The sequence below is a fragment of the Anneissia japonica genome, unplaced genomic scaffold, assembly GCF_011630105.1.
Source record: "Anneissia japonica isolate Jap-2015-1 unplaced genomic scaffold, ASM1163010v1 scaffold981_len364101_cov180, whole genome shotgun sequence".
NCBI classification, from domain to species: Eukaryota; Metazoa; Echinodermata; class Crinoidea; order Comatulida; family Comatulidae; genus Anneissia; species Anneissia japonica.
In genome coordinates, this window is record NW_022756110.1 from 4,338 (window position 1) to 23,824 (window position 19,487).

Below are 19,487 nucleotides of genomic sequence, written 5' to 3' on the forward strand. Positions count from 1 at the left end.
TGTCCTGAATCAGAAAACCCATGGCAAAAGGACATAACTGACATTTTGAGCGCAAAAATCAATATTTATAGAAAAAATGTGTGCTACACTGGAAGAGATATTATTTGTCTATTTGAATACATTAACCATGAAATCAAATGCTAAAACACATTTTAGGGCTAAATAAATTACACGTTTTGCTTAATATCTCCAAAACAGCAAATTGTCAGTTATGCCCTTTTGCCATGGGAGGGCAGTCCCGAAGATTACCAGTAAAGGATCTGATAACATACATTTCATACAGTCAGCGAACAATTTAAATTTTACAAAATGAGCAAGAAAACATATATACATATATATTGTATAAATCATCAAATTTACATATACAGTATATGTACCTTTGATGATTTATACTATATTTATTCAGCAGTGTTAACGGCTAACTTTCTTCAATATATATATATATATATATATATATATATATATATATATGTATGTGTATATACCACATAGGTATTTGCCAGTTGCCATGATGAGACAAACATACCACAACATTTGCCATGAGTCTGTCTCTTATACACATCTAGATGTGTATAAGAGACAGATATATATGCGAACTGATAACTGACAATTTATACAAACAATTAAATAATTATTATTCTTATTTTCATTAATAATAATATTAATAAATAAGTAATATATAATAATAGTATATAATTATAATAAAATAATAATAAATATGTAATAATAATAAATGCATTAATAACAAAAGCCTAATATTATGATAATAGTAGTATTATATTCGTGATTTAGTTGCAAGCTATTCACACTTTTGTATTAAACCCGGATTTAAAAAAATATATACATGAAGCTATAAAAAATGGAGTAAAATGCATTATCGTATATTTTTCATTATATAGATTATTGGCCTTCTTTTTTTGTTTTTTGTTTTCTTTTTTTTTCCACTTTATTTTTTTCCACTTAATTAAAATTATATTGGTTTTCTGTGTTTTTTTTTCTTTTTTACTTTATACGTTTTAACGACTTTTCTTTTTGTTGAAATTTCAACTTCATTTCTCATTAAAGCATTGGAAGAAGCCCTATGTTCTGTTGTTCAAACAGACATAGTACGGTAAGTCTAGTTGTAATTGTAATTTTGAAAAACAACAAGTAGGCCTATCAGATAATTTTTATAACTAAAATGGTTTATAAAAATGATTATATTATCTTAATACAAAAAAACAAAAAATAACACTGTACTGTTAAACAGTCACATGTGTTTTAAAAAAGAATTGCTGTAAATAAAGCATAGAGCGATTGATAATTTTTATAATTGATAATATGATTGCTATTTTAATTTTAAAACAAAAAATGAATCGGTTTATTTAATAATACATAATAAGTATTTTAAAACAATCATTAGCACCATGTGAGTATACATAATGCTTTACAATGTGTATCATTTTCAACTCTAAACTAAACTAAACTAAAAACTGCAAATAAAAAATCATTACTGTATACAAAATACAAGGCCGAAGGATTATTAACCAAACTATAAAATATTATACAAATTTTGATTATTATTAGCACTATACACTTAATGATAGCATTATAAACTTAATACCTTACTAAAAACTTTAAGAAAAAAATGAATTATGAATATAAAGAAGGCCGGCCGATTTATAAACCATTACAAATTGCAATTATAAATTCCACCATCATAATATCATGGTTATAAAAATAAACGAAAAAAGTCATTATTCTAAATTAAAAAAAAAAACAAGTCCGTCAAATAATAGATCATAACACATTCAACACACTTAATTATGATTATAAATTACGATTACAATTATAATTATAAACTCTATTATTATATTACTATAATACTACTAAAAGTTAAGAAAAAATAAATATCATTATTCTAAATATTATAAAGGATGCCGAGCGGTTATAAACTAATAACTGTATGATTCTTTATTCTACGAAACTTGAATATTATATAAAGCTACCAGTAATATAACGCAAAAAAATCATTTAAAACATACCTGAGTGTACATTATTTAAACTCATAAATTCAATAACATATATCAAAAGATGCATATCATTTTGCATTTTTGGTATAGGCCCTAGGCCTATTATTAGATTATATTAATATTTTTGTTATATTTTTCGGGTTTAGGATCATAAATATACTGAAAATACAGTAAAGCACCTGGTTGGTTTTTAGGGTGGGTTATATTGAGAATATGGGTTACTATTAGGGTACAGGAACGCTATTTATTGTCCATAAAGTAGGACTTCAAACTCATGCATAAGATTGTTGATTGTTTTTGTTATACCGTATAATAAAAATAATAATAATAATAATAATACAATTTATAATTATAATTATAATAGTAATAATAATGTCAATGATAATGATAATAATACCAATAAATTAATTAGTATTATTAGGTAATATTTTTATTGGTTGTTAATAAAATTGTTTGTATGATTTTGACTTCTGTTTTTTCTATAGCTAAAATGTATTGCCTCAATAATTGAATGGTTGATTGGCTAATTGATATATTTGATTAGTTGATTGATTATTTAGTTGATTGATTGATAGGGTGGCTAATTAATTGTTTAAACATCTTTGAATTGAATAATGATTAAGATGATCAAATTAATGTTACGATTAGCCTATGCCTGCTGCCACAAAACTTATTTATAATTCTAATAAAATATACCTAAAATTTACTCTATATAATTTTTAAGCAATACAATACGTATACCGTTTTGATATTGACGGTCAAATGTGATTTAACACTGCAACAGTCTAATTCTATGTGTTACTGAAACCATGCACGATCATATAGCTCAATCGTATAGATATCTCGATGATCGTATTTGGAAATCAATGCTGAAATGTGACTGATCATTTTAATGTTTTCTTTATGTCTTTCTGTTTTTCTTCTGTTCTCTCTTTTCTGCTTGCTTTTTCTCCCTGTATTCAGCTTTCTCCCTTTGTTTCTTTTTTCCTGAGCACTCCCTCAAATTGGCGCATTGCGCCTTGTAAGTCAAAGATTGGATTGGATTGGATAACATACGTCAATATTTGGAGTTTCAATCCATTGCCTTAGAATAATTTTGCTGGGTATACTTCCTATAGACGAAAAAAAAATACGTTAAAACATATACCGGTAGAAATTTATGACATAGAAAGTGGGTGTAACTCCTCCGATTCATAACAGAAAACAAACTTATGACATAATTCAAATTTAGTGAGGAAAAATAGGCAGAGTACTAAATTCGGCATGGGAATAAAATCTGCAAAAACTTAAGCCACAACTCGAAAGCTGAACAAATCTCCAGTATATAAGCAAAGGAGACGACAAAAAGCTTTATTACAGTAAAACAATTCCTTAAATTTAATATCTGAATCGTATGTTTCATTGCTGAAAGTTTAGTGGGCGTTTCTTTCTTTTTTTTTTTTTTAATATTTATGTATTGATAAGCTTAATTTATAGTCTTTATGGATAAAATATTTAACATAAATAATAATTATCATAAGATAATTTTCAAAAATCATTACTTCTTTTAACATGGTTATCCCAGCCATATTTTTTTCATTTCGTCAATTCAACAGGATTGAATGCATTCGACACGTTGTTCAGGAACAATTTGCAATCGTTGAAAGTCGGCTTGGAAGATTGCTTTTACAACCAGACCAGTGATAATGGTGGATGACTGTGAATGCCCTTATCAAAATAATTCTGGTATTGAAATCTGAAAAATCTCCAAAAACTGCTTTGCCAGTTAAAATATTCCATTACATTAACCTCAATAGTGCTGTAAAATAAGGGGTTAGTGCATATGTGTGTATAACTAACTGACATCAACCATTCTTCATCATCTTTACCAACAGGGTTCGCGATTGACTGATACAAGACTTAAACTATCATGGGCGAATAAGTTTAGTCTAAACATATTCCTCCATGCCTAAACAATCTACCATGGAGCTATAGTATGAATTATAGGTCCATGTTAATTTGATACTAAGTACGTTACCATCAGTTTTCACACTACACGTCGTATGATGACTAGAATGCACAATGCCATGAGTGGTGTGCCATCTGAAGGATGTAGGACTGTCTGAAAGTTAAACGTGGACAAATCTTATATTGTTGTTTTTGTTATTTTGGTTTTAAGTACAATTGCACATTAAAGAAAAAGAAATACCTCAAAAGTTTAATTAAAATGTGAATAGGTCATTTACAAGAAACAAAGATGTTATTAATTTAAAGTCAGAAACAGATGGAAAGAAATAGTGGCATTTTTTCCTAAATGTATTTATAGAAGCATTTATTTATCATAGACCTCAAGCCTAATCGATTCATTATCAATACATAGTTTATAAAACAAACATTTAACAAACTAAGTGGCCACTAGTATAACTTTGATGACTACAGATATTTCAATCAGATAAAAAATATATAAACGACACTTAAAAAAAATATATTTATTACTAATTAAAAAATAAATCTATTGAATATTATTTTTCTTAATGTTTATATAATTCCTTTAAAAAGAAATATAAATGGTAAAGTATTGTTAGATTCTTTTTAGAAAACTAAAATATTTTAGTTAAAAAAATGCATTGTTTATGTTGATTTATTGATTCAATGTAAGTATTTTTGCAACATTTATGTAGTTGAAATATTTTTACCGAATTTTACCACTGAGCCATTTTGACCTATCTCTCATTTGTGCCAATTTTTACTTGAGCCTTTTTGGGGGGCCAATTTATGGGGCCTTTTTACCGTACACCACTTAAGATAATTAGAATTACCTTCAGAAATTATCATGCATTCATATTCAATGTTCAAGTACTTGTAGGTACCCACACAAGGGTCACCATAATTGCCATTTGAAGCCGTTATAGTACATCTGTTTTTACCATCACACTTCCCAGAGATGTCCTGAAACACGTCGATCGAGCAATTTGTGTTACCTGTTGATGAGTAATCGCAGTAAACCACACCAAGGTGCATTCGGCCATAGATTGCAGTACGTACGCGTATCGTGTACATAGAGTCACACGTCAAATTATCTGTATCGTGCTCACAAATTATTTTGATAATGGCGGTTGAATCTGAAATCAAGTGATGGTGGATGTAAGTGTCAGAACATAATTGTTGATACCGCTTTAAATACATGCGCTACCTTTGTCTCATAAATTCATTAGCCAAATTTTAGGCAAAATTAAAGAGCTTTTCAAAATGGATCTGTTTGTCAACACAGAGCACTGTTCATCTAATTAGTGACCTATTGTACATGGTCTATATGGTCTTTGTACTTTTTGCTATAACCACAAACAAATCACAACAAATTTAAGAAAATCGAACATATGTGTTTACTTGTTTCTAATAAACAAAATTATTGTGATTTAAAGTTTAATGTTTTTACCTAAGCATCTTGTACCATTGTAGCCAGTGTGACATGTTGCGTCCTCATCACAGCCTCTGGAATGGTCGCACTGAGCAGCGTCACAATGACAAATTTGCCGACAGTCAGCGCCATACTTGCCTGCTTCACATTCTATAATATATAAAAACAACAACATATTGGTCAAACCAACACAATCTTGCCTCTATTTAGGTGACAGTCTTTTTAAAAATCATTTTAAAGCAACTACAATGGACTAAGAAAAACAACATTTTATTTCACATCTTTTAAACCAAACATTTAACATCAAATCATTGTTTTCTTGATACTTATTATGGATATTGGTGATACTTGCTGATGTGCATTCTTTTCAATTTTCAACCTCATTCATAGGATTTTTTTTATCTTTTTTTTTTCTGTGTACTTTCATAGAAGATTGATATTCATACGTATGAATATCAATCTTAAACTTATTTAAGATCTTAAATCTTATTTAGAAACTTATTTAAGATCTTAAATCTTATTAATCCGTAAACTGCACCCTGATTTTTTAGTCATTACTCTATTCATGTCATAGCACTTAAATCATTAAAAAAATTTACAGCTGTATTTGCATTGCAAATTATTGATTACATTAAGCTTAATTTTATTAAATAAATATGTAATCTCATTTATGCCATTGTCGTATGCGTGCCAAAATCCCTAATTAGGAATACAGTTTTACGTTTTTAGTTAGTGTTCTCTAAATATAGGTAGGGCCTATTCTTATTTGGGGACACCACTTTTAAATGAACAGGTTTTTTGGTTTAGATGGTGTCCCCTTTCCCTACTTTAATAATGATGATATAGTAGTTGTAAAAATTATAATAATAAAAATAATAATAATAATAATAATAATAATAACAATAATAAAAATAATAATTATTAGTGATATTATTATTGATATTATTATTGATATTATTACTATTATTATTATTATTATTATTATTATTATTATTATTATTATATTGATATTGTTATTTATATTATTAATGATTTCACCTATGTTTATTTATTAATTTACATGTTTATTACCTCCGCCAACCTTGGCGGAGGTAATGTTTGTTTGTTTATTTACTTATTTATCGATATGTTTATCTATTTATTTTTTTTATCTGACTGTGTGCGTGTGTGGGTGTAGGTAGGTGTGTATGTATGGGGGATGAAGGTAGGTATGTGTGTGTGTGTCTGTGAACAGTCCACACGTTTTTATTGAAAACTCGTCAACTAGTCCATAGAGAAAATATGTCACAATGTTTCTTGACCAAAGATTTGGAGGTGATTAAATTTTTAAGGGTCAGGGTCAAATTTCAAGGTCACAATCGACGAAAAACTACTTTTTTTATATAACAGCCTACAGCCAACAAGTTATATCAGAATTGCATCAAACTTAGTCACAATGATCCATGACCAAAGAACTAGATATGACTATCGAAGGGAAAAGGGTAAAAAAATCAAGATCACAAACAAGAAAAAACTACTTTTTTGTATTTAACAGCATACAGCCAACAATTTTTACCAGAAAGATTGTGGCCATAATGTTCTATGACCACAATCTAAAAGTGATAAAATTTTGAATGGCCAGGGTCAAAAGTCAAGGACACATTCTCTGAAAAAGTTATATATAATATATAAAGCAGCCTACAGTGCACAATCTTTGTAGACAGTCAGTGCCAAACTTGCCAGGTTCACATTATTAATGTAACAAAACATAACGATATTAATAATTATCATAAATATTTTTTTTTAAATATATTGCTATATAAACAATGGGCATTTGTTTATAACTTATATATATTTTTATTAAACTTTTATATGGCCTGTAATTATTATAAGGCCTGTTATGAGGATTATTAACAGGCCTATTAGTATTAGTGTTAGGCATTTTATTAGTATAGGCTTATTATGTCTATTATTAGCGCATTTTCATTGCTATAATAATTTACATTATTAATTTATTAGCATGAATTATTATTATTATTATTATTATTATTATTATTATTATTATTATTATTATCATCATTAATAATAATAATAATAATAATAATAATAATAATAATAATTATTATTATTATTATTATTATTATTATTATTATTATTATTCCAATAAATATTTTTTAACTTGTGGAAAGCTTATACTAAGTATTATCGCATTGACAACTTCCATTATAATAGATTTACCCGTTTTACAGTCGAGTCCTTTCCAGCCAGCGTGACAGGCACAACCTTGTGGCATAGGTGGACAAATCAGATTCCCTTTGCATTCGTCCGTAGATTTACTTTTACACGGAATATTACCATCACGTCCAAATTTATTACCACCAGCAGCTGAAAAACAAATAGACATTCACGGTACAGATTAGATTAACAACTTACAGTCACTTGCTTCTCCATTCCTCTAAGGATTATGAGGGCGCTGTGCTGCGGCGACCACCACTGGCATTTTAGCACCGTAATTTTCAAATAATTTTCTGATTTTTTAAGTATATGTGTGTATTGTTTTAAATACTAGATGTAACTTTATCAAGATGTTATCAAGATTTTGTATCAAGCTTTTGATAAAGCTGCTGATTTTATCTGGGATCGCCAATCTTATTACGGCTGTGGACCCGACGAAATCTAGCCTAACAACCTTAATGTATTCCGCATCGTTCCTGCGTGGACTAGACCCAAGCATACAACAATCTGACGCTACCTCGACCGACGCTACGATCGTACTTCCAGATCTTACAGATTATCTATCAAATGGAGGATGTGATAAACGTATTACAACAAGAAAAAAAGGCCGTAGAGGTGGCGTAAGGTATAGAACTAGGAGACGAGCTATGAAACCGCCTCTTCCTACAATTGTTTTTGCAAATGTTCAGTCCATTCAAAATAAGGTAGATCAGCTTCAGGCAAACACAAAATTTCTGTATCAATACAGAGACAGTAGTTGCTGTGCTTTTCAGAAACATGGCTTCATGATGGCATAGAAGACAGACCAGTGGATTTGGAAGGCTTCCAACTAGTTAGAGCAGACAGGAACAAAAATTCTAAAAAATCTAAAGGTGGAGGAGTTTGCTGCTACATTAACTCAAAATGGTGTAACAACTGGACTGTCAAAAGCAGAGAATGCAACATTGATTGTGAAATGTTAATTGTAGGCTTACGACCATTCTACCTTCCAAGAGAACTACCCCAGATCTTTACGATAATTGTATACATTCCACCCAAAGCAAATGTCATAAGAGCAAGATAATTTATAGCATCAAAAGTTAATGAAATAGAAAATAGCTCACCATATGCAGCAGTGATTATTCTTGGAGACTTCAACAAATGCAGATTAGACCTAGTACTCCCTACATATCAACAACATGTTAAACATACAACAAGAAACTACTCAATACTAGATCTTTGTTAAACAAATATTACTAATGCCTACGTTGCGAAACCTTTACAGCCCCTTGGAAATTCTGACCACGATAGCGTGCAATTACTCCCTTCTTATAGGCCACTAATAAGTAGAGGAAAAGTGATAGAAAGAAAATGCAAAATTTGAAGCAAAGAAGCTATAGAAGAATTAAAGTCAACCTTTAAAAGCACCAACTGGCAAGAATTTTTCGAATCATCCACATCAATTGATGAATCAATTACAGTAATAACTGATTACATTAAATTTTGTGTGGACACTATCATCCCGACTAAGATTTACAGGCAATTTCCGAACAACAAACCCTGGTTCAACAAGGAAATTAAAGAACTTTTGTTTCAGAAAAGGGAATCATTTAAAGCTCTGGACAGGGATCGCTGTAAAAGAATTCAAAAGATGATTGCACAACAGATTGAAAAAGCTAAGTCTAAACAAAAGGAGAAGATGGAGAAAAATTTAAAAGAGAACAATTCAAGAGCAGCATGGAAAACAGTACTTAACCTCACTAACTATAAACCCAAAGAAAAAACAATTAGATGACTTTAATTATGATTTTGTAAATAATTTAAATGAATTTTTCTGTAGATTCCACCAAGATTTTAAAGCTGAGAACAAATTAATTAAGGAACAACTTAAAGAAATCAACAATGACTTTGACTATGATGAGCTGATAAGTGAACAGGATGTACCGGTAGCTAAAGTATTTAGTAAACTTAAAATAAACAAGGCCACTGGCCGAGATGGTATACAAAATAGTGTACTTAAGACTTGTAATAAACGACTAGCACCAATTTTCAGTTCAGTTGTTCAGTCCATGCTGGACCCAGGCTCAATTCCTAATTTGTGGAAAACGTCGGATGTTAAACCTTTACCTAAAATTAAGAATCCTAAAACCTTGAATGACTTCCGACAAGTATGTTTAACTTCAAACATAATGAAATGTTTTGAAAAACTATTGTTAGAGATTATGAAAAAACAAGTTAAATTCGATGATAGCACTCAATTTGCATACTGTAATAACAGAGGAACTGATGATGCCTTACTTGTATTTCTAAATGACGTTTATAAACATTTGGAAAAGCCAAGAGCTTTTGTAAGGTCAGTATTTATAGATTTTTCAAGTGCCTTCAACACTATTGTTCCACACATATTACTAAAGAGGCTGATTGAGCTCGATTTCTCTCCTAGAATTTTGTCATGTATTTTTAATTTCATGCTAGACAGACCACAGCGAGTTAAATGTAATAATATAATGTCAACAGCTAGTAGCTTAAGTATTGGTGTTCCGCAACGATGTGTTTTATCCCCGTACCTGTTTCTTTTATACTCAAGCAGTTTTGAGATCGTTGATTCTAACTGCAAAATTATAAAATACGCAGATGATACTGAAATTAGTGGACTTCTTGATAATGATGAAACTAGTTGTTTTGATGAATTTAAAAGATTTTCTAAATGGTGCCAGCTCAATCATCTTAAATTGAACACTAAAAAAAACCCTAAGAAATGATCTTTGATTTCCGCAAAACAAACAATGTTCATGATATATTGTACATAGATAATCAGGAAGTTGAACAGGTTGAAAGCTATAAATACCTAGGCACTGTTGTTGATAATAAGCTCAAATGGGATAAACAAACTAAGATTACTATGACAAAAGGCAAGCAAAGATTGTATTTTCTAAGAAAACTTAAGAAGTTTAATGTAGACAACACCATTCTTATCTTGTTTTACAATGCAATAATACAGAGTTTTTTAACTTACTGCTTAATCTGTACATATAAAAACCTGACTAAACAAAATATTAAGATATTAGACTCCATGAGGAAGACTGTTAAGAAAATTGTTAAAGACAACATTATACATTTAGATTATGTTTATGAAAAATACACACTAGCTAAACTTAAGAAAATAATAAACGACACAACTCATCCACTACATAATGAATTTACTTTTAACAACTCAGGTTTCCGTCTAAATGTACCACCCACCACACGTGGCCGTTATAGAAACGCCTTTGTTCCCAACTCCATTCACCTTTATAATAACAATATTAATAGATAATTTGTAGTTTTAATTAGTAGTACAGAAGTAAGTTTAATGTGTTTAAGTTTTAGTTTAAATTTAACGTGTAATTGTATTTAATTTTCTTTGCATATTCATCTTGACTAGATATTATTTGGTGCTAATTAGTTTCTATATTTTTGTAATTGTTTCTTTATTTATTATATCATATTTACACTTGTTACCTTGCCAGTGATTGCAATTTCTGAGTTTTATTTCAGACAATAAAAGAATATTGAATCTTGAATCTTGAATAATAATTTATGAAGTTTTTTTGTCATTCCAAATTTCAATTGAACAGGGGTGGCGCCAGGATTTGCCCGACAGGGGTGGGGCGAGGTCCCCGACGAGGAGGCCGATGCCCCGACGAGGGGTTAGATTCCGTCAACGAAAGCAAAATGAGAGTGGTCTAGCTTCGATTAAAAGGTACAGAAATGGTCCTGGGCAAGCCCCCGAAAATTTCAGTAGGTGTGGCGAAATCCCGTATTCTGGACAACAGCGCCCCCATACAGCCCGTATTCTGGACAGATTTCAGAGCCCGTATTCTAGACAGATTTCAGAGCCCGTATTCTGGACAGAGAAAGCCCGTATTCCAGAGCCGTAGATAGAGAGAGTTTGGCGCATGGGCGCCATGTTGTCACCAAACAGCGTGCGCGCGTATAGCTTTATAACATTTTATAAAACACTGATGCTGCATAAACTTTCTTTCATTATTCTGTTCATGAGGACAATTCAATTATGGGATTTTAACATATCATTTTAAATATCATAAACTGTACAATCATATTTACCTAACTTTGGAAGATAAAGTGAGGACGATTCTTTATTTATTTTTTTTTTTTCGTTTTTATTGGAGGATTCAATTTTTATTTTTAATTATAATTTAAGTTACCTTTGACTGATACTTCATGTAGCTTTCTGGAAATTTAGTTATATAATTTAACAGCAAAGTGCAACATTGCATCTTTTTATAAATCATTACTGCTTGAAAATTTTTCCTTTTTTTCTTTTTTTTTTCTTTTTTATTATCATCGTAATTAAGCTGATTTAAGTACTACCTTAAGGTGTTCGGCCGAAATTTAGGTCTGTCTAGGCCTAGTAATAGTAGGTGGATATATTATTACCGCGAAGTGGGGCGGGCGGTACATGCCTTATAATTTACTACGTGGATAGCGAGATTTTTCGATCGCCATGCAAAGTTAAAATAAAATCCCAAATCTTCCTCCTTTTTGGAATTTAAGGAAATTAATACATTTTTGTTTCTTTGTTGTATCGATTGCAGCAACCCCAAACCCAACATAACGGTATTTCACATTATATAAAGCATTAATCATCTATAATAACAGCTAACTTCCTACCCTATCGCGTTGTTTTGTTTTGGTGACAACATGGCCGGTGTAAGTCACGTGATTGAAACCGGGTTGGCCAAACTCTCTCTATCTTCTCTGCCGTATTCTGGACAACAGCGCCCCCATATAGCCCGTATTCTGGACAGATTTCAGAGCCCGTATTCTGGACAAATTTCACAGCCCGTATTCTGGACAACAGCGCCCCCATACAGCCCGTATTCAACAGCGCCCCCATATAGCCCGTATTCTGGACAGATTTCAGAGCCCGTATTCTGGACAAATTTCACAGCCCGTATTCTGGACAACAGCGCCCCCATACAGCCCGTATTCTGGACAGAAAAAGCCCGTATTCTGGACAGATTTCACCAACCCTTCTCGAAAAGTTTGACAATTTTTAATCGATTTTTACATTGTGCGTACATCAACCCGCTAATCAATTCAATATTATTAATACTCGATTATAAGACAAGTATTTACATTTGTTCCGGCTTCTATAATACATGTCGTTTGTATACATTTTCTAAAGGTTTTTTAATTTTTAAAGTTATTTAATTCCAAATTAATTTAAGTAGAAACCGCTACAAGAATAGATAATAAACATTGACTTATGTTGTATATTTGTATATTAGGCCTACTCACATTTTTCGCATCTACTTCCATGAAATCCCGAAAGACATATGCAGGTCCCGATGTATGTATCGCACACCCCTCCATTGTAGCAAACGTCACACTCCATAGTACAATTCGGCGGAGACCATTTGTTATGTGGACATTCTGAAACACAAGCCAACCCTGCTAAATACAATTTTAAATCTAAAATGAAATGTAATTAAATGAAATTAGTGACGTAGCTAGATGAGAACGGTCGCCAATGCAAAATTATTTACCTGGCCATTTCATGTTAAGCGTCATAGGCATAGGAGCTACTAATTTCAGCTGTGTTCAGGGCATTTGTGGGGTAGCAGAAGCTCCGACATTTTCAACGAGCCGTATTTTAAATTTAAAGAATGAAAATGACAATTAAGATACCGATTCGCGTTTTCAGAAAATTCATCTAAATTAGTGATTTTCACTGACTGCATTGCCAATTACTACGCCACTGAATGAAATTAACACCTCACAATATTAAGGTTATTATCTGTAAATAATCATATCATAAAAATACTATTATATTCCCAAAAGAAAAAAAAATATATAATATAAGAAACTAAATGAATTTATTTGAACTATTGAAAATCATTGTTTTGTGGAATTTCAGACAGACGAAGATACAAACAATTTACAATGCTTTTTTTTCTTCCTTTCTTTCGTTTATCCATTTATCCAAACATTAGCTCATTTGATTAATTATTTATTTCCTCTCTCCCTCTATCCATCCTTTCTTCATTTCTACTCTCATCCACCATCTCATCTATCCATTATTCCATATATTTTACAGTCCGAAATGGGACCTTTCCGGAGAGCCAAACATAACTACTGACCAATCAGAGCAGGGCCATGAATACGCGTGTGTCACGTGTTGTTATCCCACAAACGAATGTTTTTTTGCGTACGTTTTACACTGGCTATGTTCACACACGGCAGCTAACGGTTAGCATGCAGATAAATACCGTAACATACGCGCTCATCCTTCCTCTGGTTTTGTTGCGCCATAGCAACATGGAAGGGGCGCAGCTTTGCTGGAATGTTCATTGTCTACGTAGATATGACTACTTTTAATCAGTATAAGCTATAGGCCTATTTACAAATAAATGAACGTGTAGAAGTTCAATTTACTATTTACCTACCTCTTACTATCAGCTGCATAAAAGCGTGTTTTCCTTCATTCCGGCTGCCATTTAAATAACATTCGTAAATCCCAGAATCATTCAATGTAGTAATTTCGAATAAAATCTCCGTCAGCCCATCCCATTCTTCGTTATATTCTCCATTCTTCGCCCATCGTAAGCTTTCATTACTTCCACTAGATTGATTTACGCTCAATGTAACGTTACTATCACATACACTAACGGTCTTGGTGCGAACAATTGGTATTACAGGGGCTTTGAAAACAAAAATCAATTTTTGTTACGTGGTGGGTTTCAAATACTAGCTGTAAATTGGTTATAAAAATTTGATAATTATGTAATAATTACTAATTAACCGCTTAAAGCTAGGCTTAACCACAAGAAGTAGCCAATATTGAGAAGAAACCCCCTCTTTGTGTGTAAAATAAATAATCTCGTAAAAGCCCATCTCGAAAAGAAGGCCAAAAAATAGGATGGACTTCTTTCCAGGATTGTTTTTAATAGATAATATTACTCTTACAAACTAAAAAATGGGCTTCTTTTTACAATGAAGAGCGGAACGTTAATAAGCATCTCAAGCTCTAATTAAAAAAATATTTTCATACATCTTGTCTATTTTTAAAATTCCTATTTATTTTCTGTAGCTTATGCCTAGTAGTCTTGAGCCATGCATGTGGCGATTTATTTTTTATGAATGCTTTGTACGTGGCTTATTTTTATTGTTTAATTCTGTTTCTTTGACATTCATTTAAAATCAAATGTTATCCAGTGTACTATAACAAAAGGAAAATAAGCCCACTTAATTGTCCTAAATAAAAGAAGGACATTATGTGGTTTTACATTAGGCCTAGTTTAATACAAGTAAACATTGTTGTGGTATTTACTATTGGGGCAATACAAATTGGCTGTCGCCGACGTCGAAGTTCAAGGGTTTCTGTGAAAGTAAACTTACCCTACAATATTGTGTATTCATTCGTTTTAATCATTCATTTTTATTTTAAAGGAAAAGTACTCCAAATTTTACTGTTCCAGGTACCGATAATATTCAGATTTCTCTTATTATAAAGTACAAGTTATGTTTTATAAAGAAGTATAGTATAGTAAATCTGGTTTTTAACACAGGATATTCTCATATGCTAACTAAAACAATGCTATTCCAGAGTATTACTAGTACTACTGCAAATTAAAATTTTGTATAGACTTAATTTATGTTTATTGATTTTTATGCAAGTTAGGATTGTTATTATGTTATTGTCAGTTTCTTTTTATGTACCTATCATGCTCACTTGTGTTTTTTTTTTCTATTTGCAGCAGACTTAAATTTATGAAAGGGAAAATGAAAGGATGGATTCAGTGCGTGAACTCTTGAGTGTTCCCCAGCACTGACAGAATACCACAAACTCGCCAAAATAACATTGTTAAATGTGTATTTGATGACATTTCGTGTATGTTGGACTAAAAACATTTTTTTTTTGTTCACAGTAATCATTGAACATATAGCTTGCTATCAGTCAATCATGTCCTAAATGTATAGTTCTGGGAATCGTTAACAAACAATTATTTAACATCATTTTGTAGTTAATTCCAGTAAACAATGTAATCACAAATAACTTAAAGCTGTTTTACTTGAAATCAAGTTTATCTACTTTCACTCACTAGACATTTAAATATATAGGACTTTCTACACTATTATTTTCTGAAGTTTCATTTCCTTCAAAATTTTGTTTAAGATGTATGGTTTTTTTTTGTGTGTGTGTGTTTAATTAGAAATTTTTAATTTCATGTTGAGTATCTGGGTTGCCCTCCATCGACAATAATTATTAGGAAAAAGTTAACTATAAGTATGAAATATCCTAGTGAAATGTTAATAACTTCCTAATACATGCAGGGTTTATCGACGATTTTTTTTTTTTAGGTGGGTCGTGATCAGAATTTTTTGGACCTTTTCACAATGAAATAACAGCAAGATGTGATTAAAATATCAATACAATTTGCTTGAAGCAGATGGCAGGCTCAGTTTCAAAATTTATGGAATTGAGAAGGCTCAGTTTCAAAATTTATGGAATTGAGATAGATTACAGTATGTCGCACAATTGGCAAAGTTTTTGGACTCATTGCTGGTACCTCATCAATGATTTTTTATTTATGTCATTGTGAAAAGCCCCTAGAAACATTTTTTTGGGGGTCGTACGACCTTCCCAACGCCCCTTACACCCATAACATGAAAATATTGCAAGAAGTGATTTAATCAGTCAATTTAATGGGAGCTACAAACCACCACTACAGTATTTTTTTTTTCTAATTACATCATATGCTATATATTGGGTAATTCCAAGGTAACTGACGTTACATTTCATCCTTTATTATATTCACATAGTTACCCACTTTATATTAAAACCATAGAAAAATGTTACAATTGATGGTGCTAACCACAAAAACCGATAATTTAAAAAAATATCGGAAAAAAAATATGTTTAAGAAACATACAAAACATGACTTGTATGCCATGAAATACTGTATTATTATATTAGAAGTACAGTTAATTATTACAAATTTGTTAAATTGTTTGTAAAATAGTATTGACACTGGTGACTGGTTTTTTTTCTTTTGTAGTTAAATTAACCATAATAATTATGCTATTTTGTGTTTGTCACAATACATTGAATTAATTCAGGTTAAATAATAACCTCCTAATTAGTTGTATACATAAAAATTATATTTAGTGTGTGTGTACTTTAATCAAACAATCGTGAGTACCCAGTGCTACAAACAACCAACTACTGTACGATATATTTTATGTGCTATTTTGCATTTGTCTCAATATAATTATTGAGATTAGCTAAATAATAATCTCCTAATGAACTAATAATAACCTCCTAAATTGTATACATACAATTATATTTAATGATTGTGATTAAAATCAACCTATTACGGGTACTCTGTGCTACAACCAACCAATGATAGTGTTATTCTTTGTTTGTCGGAATATATTGCGATCATAAAAAGCCTGAGGAATATATATATAATTTACACAATATAATTTATTGTGTTCTACTGTCTAACTCAACGTTTTTACAGTTTGGAATATTTTATATAGGCTATATGTTTGTAGAACTGATTTTTTTAGCACACAAAAAAAGTTTTTAAGAGATACAGGCTTTGGAATATTTTAATATAAGGAGGCATAACCACCCTATATTCTACCTTTCCACCAGTACAGGTACACTTTGCTTCAAGTTAAATGATAATCTCATAATGAATTTTTAATAATGTCCTAATTTCATAGGCCAACTATTGGCATTTGGCTTTAAAGTTAAATAATGGTATCCTAATGAAATTTTATTTCTAATTAGCTGTATACACATAAAAAATGTTTTTTAGTGATTGTAATTTAATCTGCCAAGTACAGGTACTTAATGCTACAAACAACCCAATACAATAATATTGTAATTATGTGTATACAATTTAATTATTTAATAGTGCAGCAAGAATGCCTTTTTAGCTGTATATACATAAAAAAAAAAGTTTTTTAGTGATTGTAATTTAATCAGCCAAATAATGTAAAGGCACTTGGCTTTAAAGTTAAAAAATAATATCACAATGATTTTTTAATAATGTCCTAATTAGCTGTATATACACAAAAATGTTTTAGTGATTGTAATTTCATCAGCCAATAGGCACTTGACTTTGAAGTTAAATTATGATATCCTAATGAAATTTTAACAATCTCCTAATTACTGTAGCTGTATGTACATAATAAATGTGTTTTTAGTGATTGTAATTTAATCAGCCAAGTGTAGGTACACTTGGCTTCAAGTTAAATAATAATCTCATAATGAATTTTTAATAATGTCCTAATTATCTGTATATACATAAAAAATGTTTTTTAGTGATTGTAATTTAATCGGCAAAATACTGTATAGGCACTTTAAAGTTGAATAATAATATCACAATGATTTTTTAATAGTATAATAATATTTTCTCGATTTATATATATTTTAATGTCCTAATTAGCTGTATATACATAAGATATTTTTAGTGATTGTTATTTCGTAGGCCAAATATTGGCATTTGGCTTTAAAGTTAAATAATGATATCCTAATGAAATTTTATAATCTTCTAATTAGCTGTATACACATAAAAAATGTTTTTTAGTGATTGCAATTTAATCTGCCAAGTACAGGTACTAAATGCTACAAACAACCCAGTTCAATAATATTGTAATTATGTGTATACAATTTAATTATTTAATAGTGCAGCAAGAATGCCTTATATTTTTTATTTATTTTTTTTATGTTGGTTTCCAGCATATCATATGTATTCATTCCAGCATTTGTATTCATGATTGACAATGTATTGTATGTTTCAGTTACAGTATATGTAAATAGTTTATTGTGTAAAGTTTAAATAATAATAGAAATTTAGAACCTGAAACTTGTTGCTTTGTTTGTACATGGCGTCTCTAAACAATAAGTTCCAGAAAGGCTGCATGGATTGCAGTATGTTTTTCTTTAATGTTTGTTTACATGTTTTTAATCATAATTTCCAATTGCTTAAATTGCATGTATTAAATCAACTGTATTGAGAAAAAGGTTTTTTTTTTTTAAGCCAATCAAAGCCCAAAGTATTATCACCATTTTCATGGGTTAACTACCCTTTTAATGTATTGATATATTAATAGTGTGATCTTCCACATTTTTACCATTAAAATTTGTACAGTACCGAAAGCAAACTTTTTAACGTCTAAATTAAGTAATTAATAGGCAAAGACCTGTTGAATTATGCGACTCTTTGGATTGATAGCTAACAATCATAGGTTTTTAGAGTTAAGCATAACGCATTACACATGCGCTACATAGCGAGACAAGCTAGCGCAGCAGAATAGCGAAATGATGGAATTTTTAATCACCTTCTAAACTTTTTTTTTTGCACAAAATCTGCATGCATACAGCATGGATTTAAATTTACTCCTCGATGTTCATTTTTTTAATTGGACATGCTTACTACAAAAGTAGTGGCGCTGCTTGGAAGGAAGGGGGTGGGGGATGGGATACGGAGCTACATTCTCAACCCCTCCCCCTTAATGGGAAAAAAACCACAAGGGAGATTTACCCGACCGAGACAAATTATGTTAATAGATTCTAAAATCGATTAAATAAGCCTTTGAAACCCCTAAATTGTAATATTTTTGGAGGGGAAGAGCTGTTTCCCCTGGACCACTTTAGTGGCGACTGACCACGCCCACGTTCTTCTCGTCGGGGACATCACACCCCCCCCCCCTCCATCGGGGAAATACTGGTTTCCGTTTTCGTATGCAGGTTTTTGTTTTCAAATATAAAAACTACCACCTTCTTCTTTTATATATAATTTGACATACAAAAGAAACAATTCAAATTTTCACAAAATTTATTTCTTTTATTTATTTTAGGACAA

At 30.8% G+C, this 19,487-nt stretch overlaps 1 protein-coding gene and 1 long non-coding RNA gene across 2 annotated transcripts; both read right to left on the minus strand.

Moving 5' to 3' along the window:
* Window positions 1-3,820: 3,820 nt before the first annotated feature.
* On the minus strand, window positions 3,821-7,712 carry LOC117123995 (rhamnose-binding lectin-like). Its single transcript, XM_033270100.1, has 4 exons — window positions 7,627-7,712; window positions 5,428-5,559; window positions 4,811-5,113; window positions 3,821-4,113 (listed from the first exon to the last, which is right to left on the minus strand). The coding sequence occupies exons 1-4, from the start codon at window positions 7,679-7,681 to the stop codon at window positions 3,941-3,943; spliced, it is 663 nt and encodes a 220-aa protein (XP_033125991.1). The 5' UTR covers window positions 7,682-7,712; the 3' UTR covers window positions 3,821-3,940.
* Window positions 7,713-7,739: 27 nt separating this feature from the next.
* LOC117123996 lies at window positions 7,740-14,360 on the minus strand. Its single transcript, XR_004447914.1, has 3 exons — window positions 14,055-14,360; window positions 12,907-13,041; window positions 7,740-7,773 (listed from the first exon to the last, which is right to left on the minus strand). It is a non-coding gene; the product is annotated as an uncharacterized LOC117123996 (long non-coding RNA).
* Between the last annotated feature and the right edge of the window lie 5,127 nt (window positions 14,361-19,487).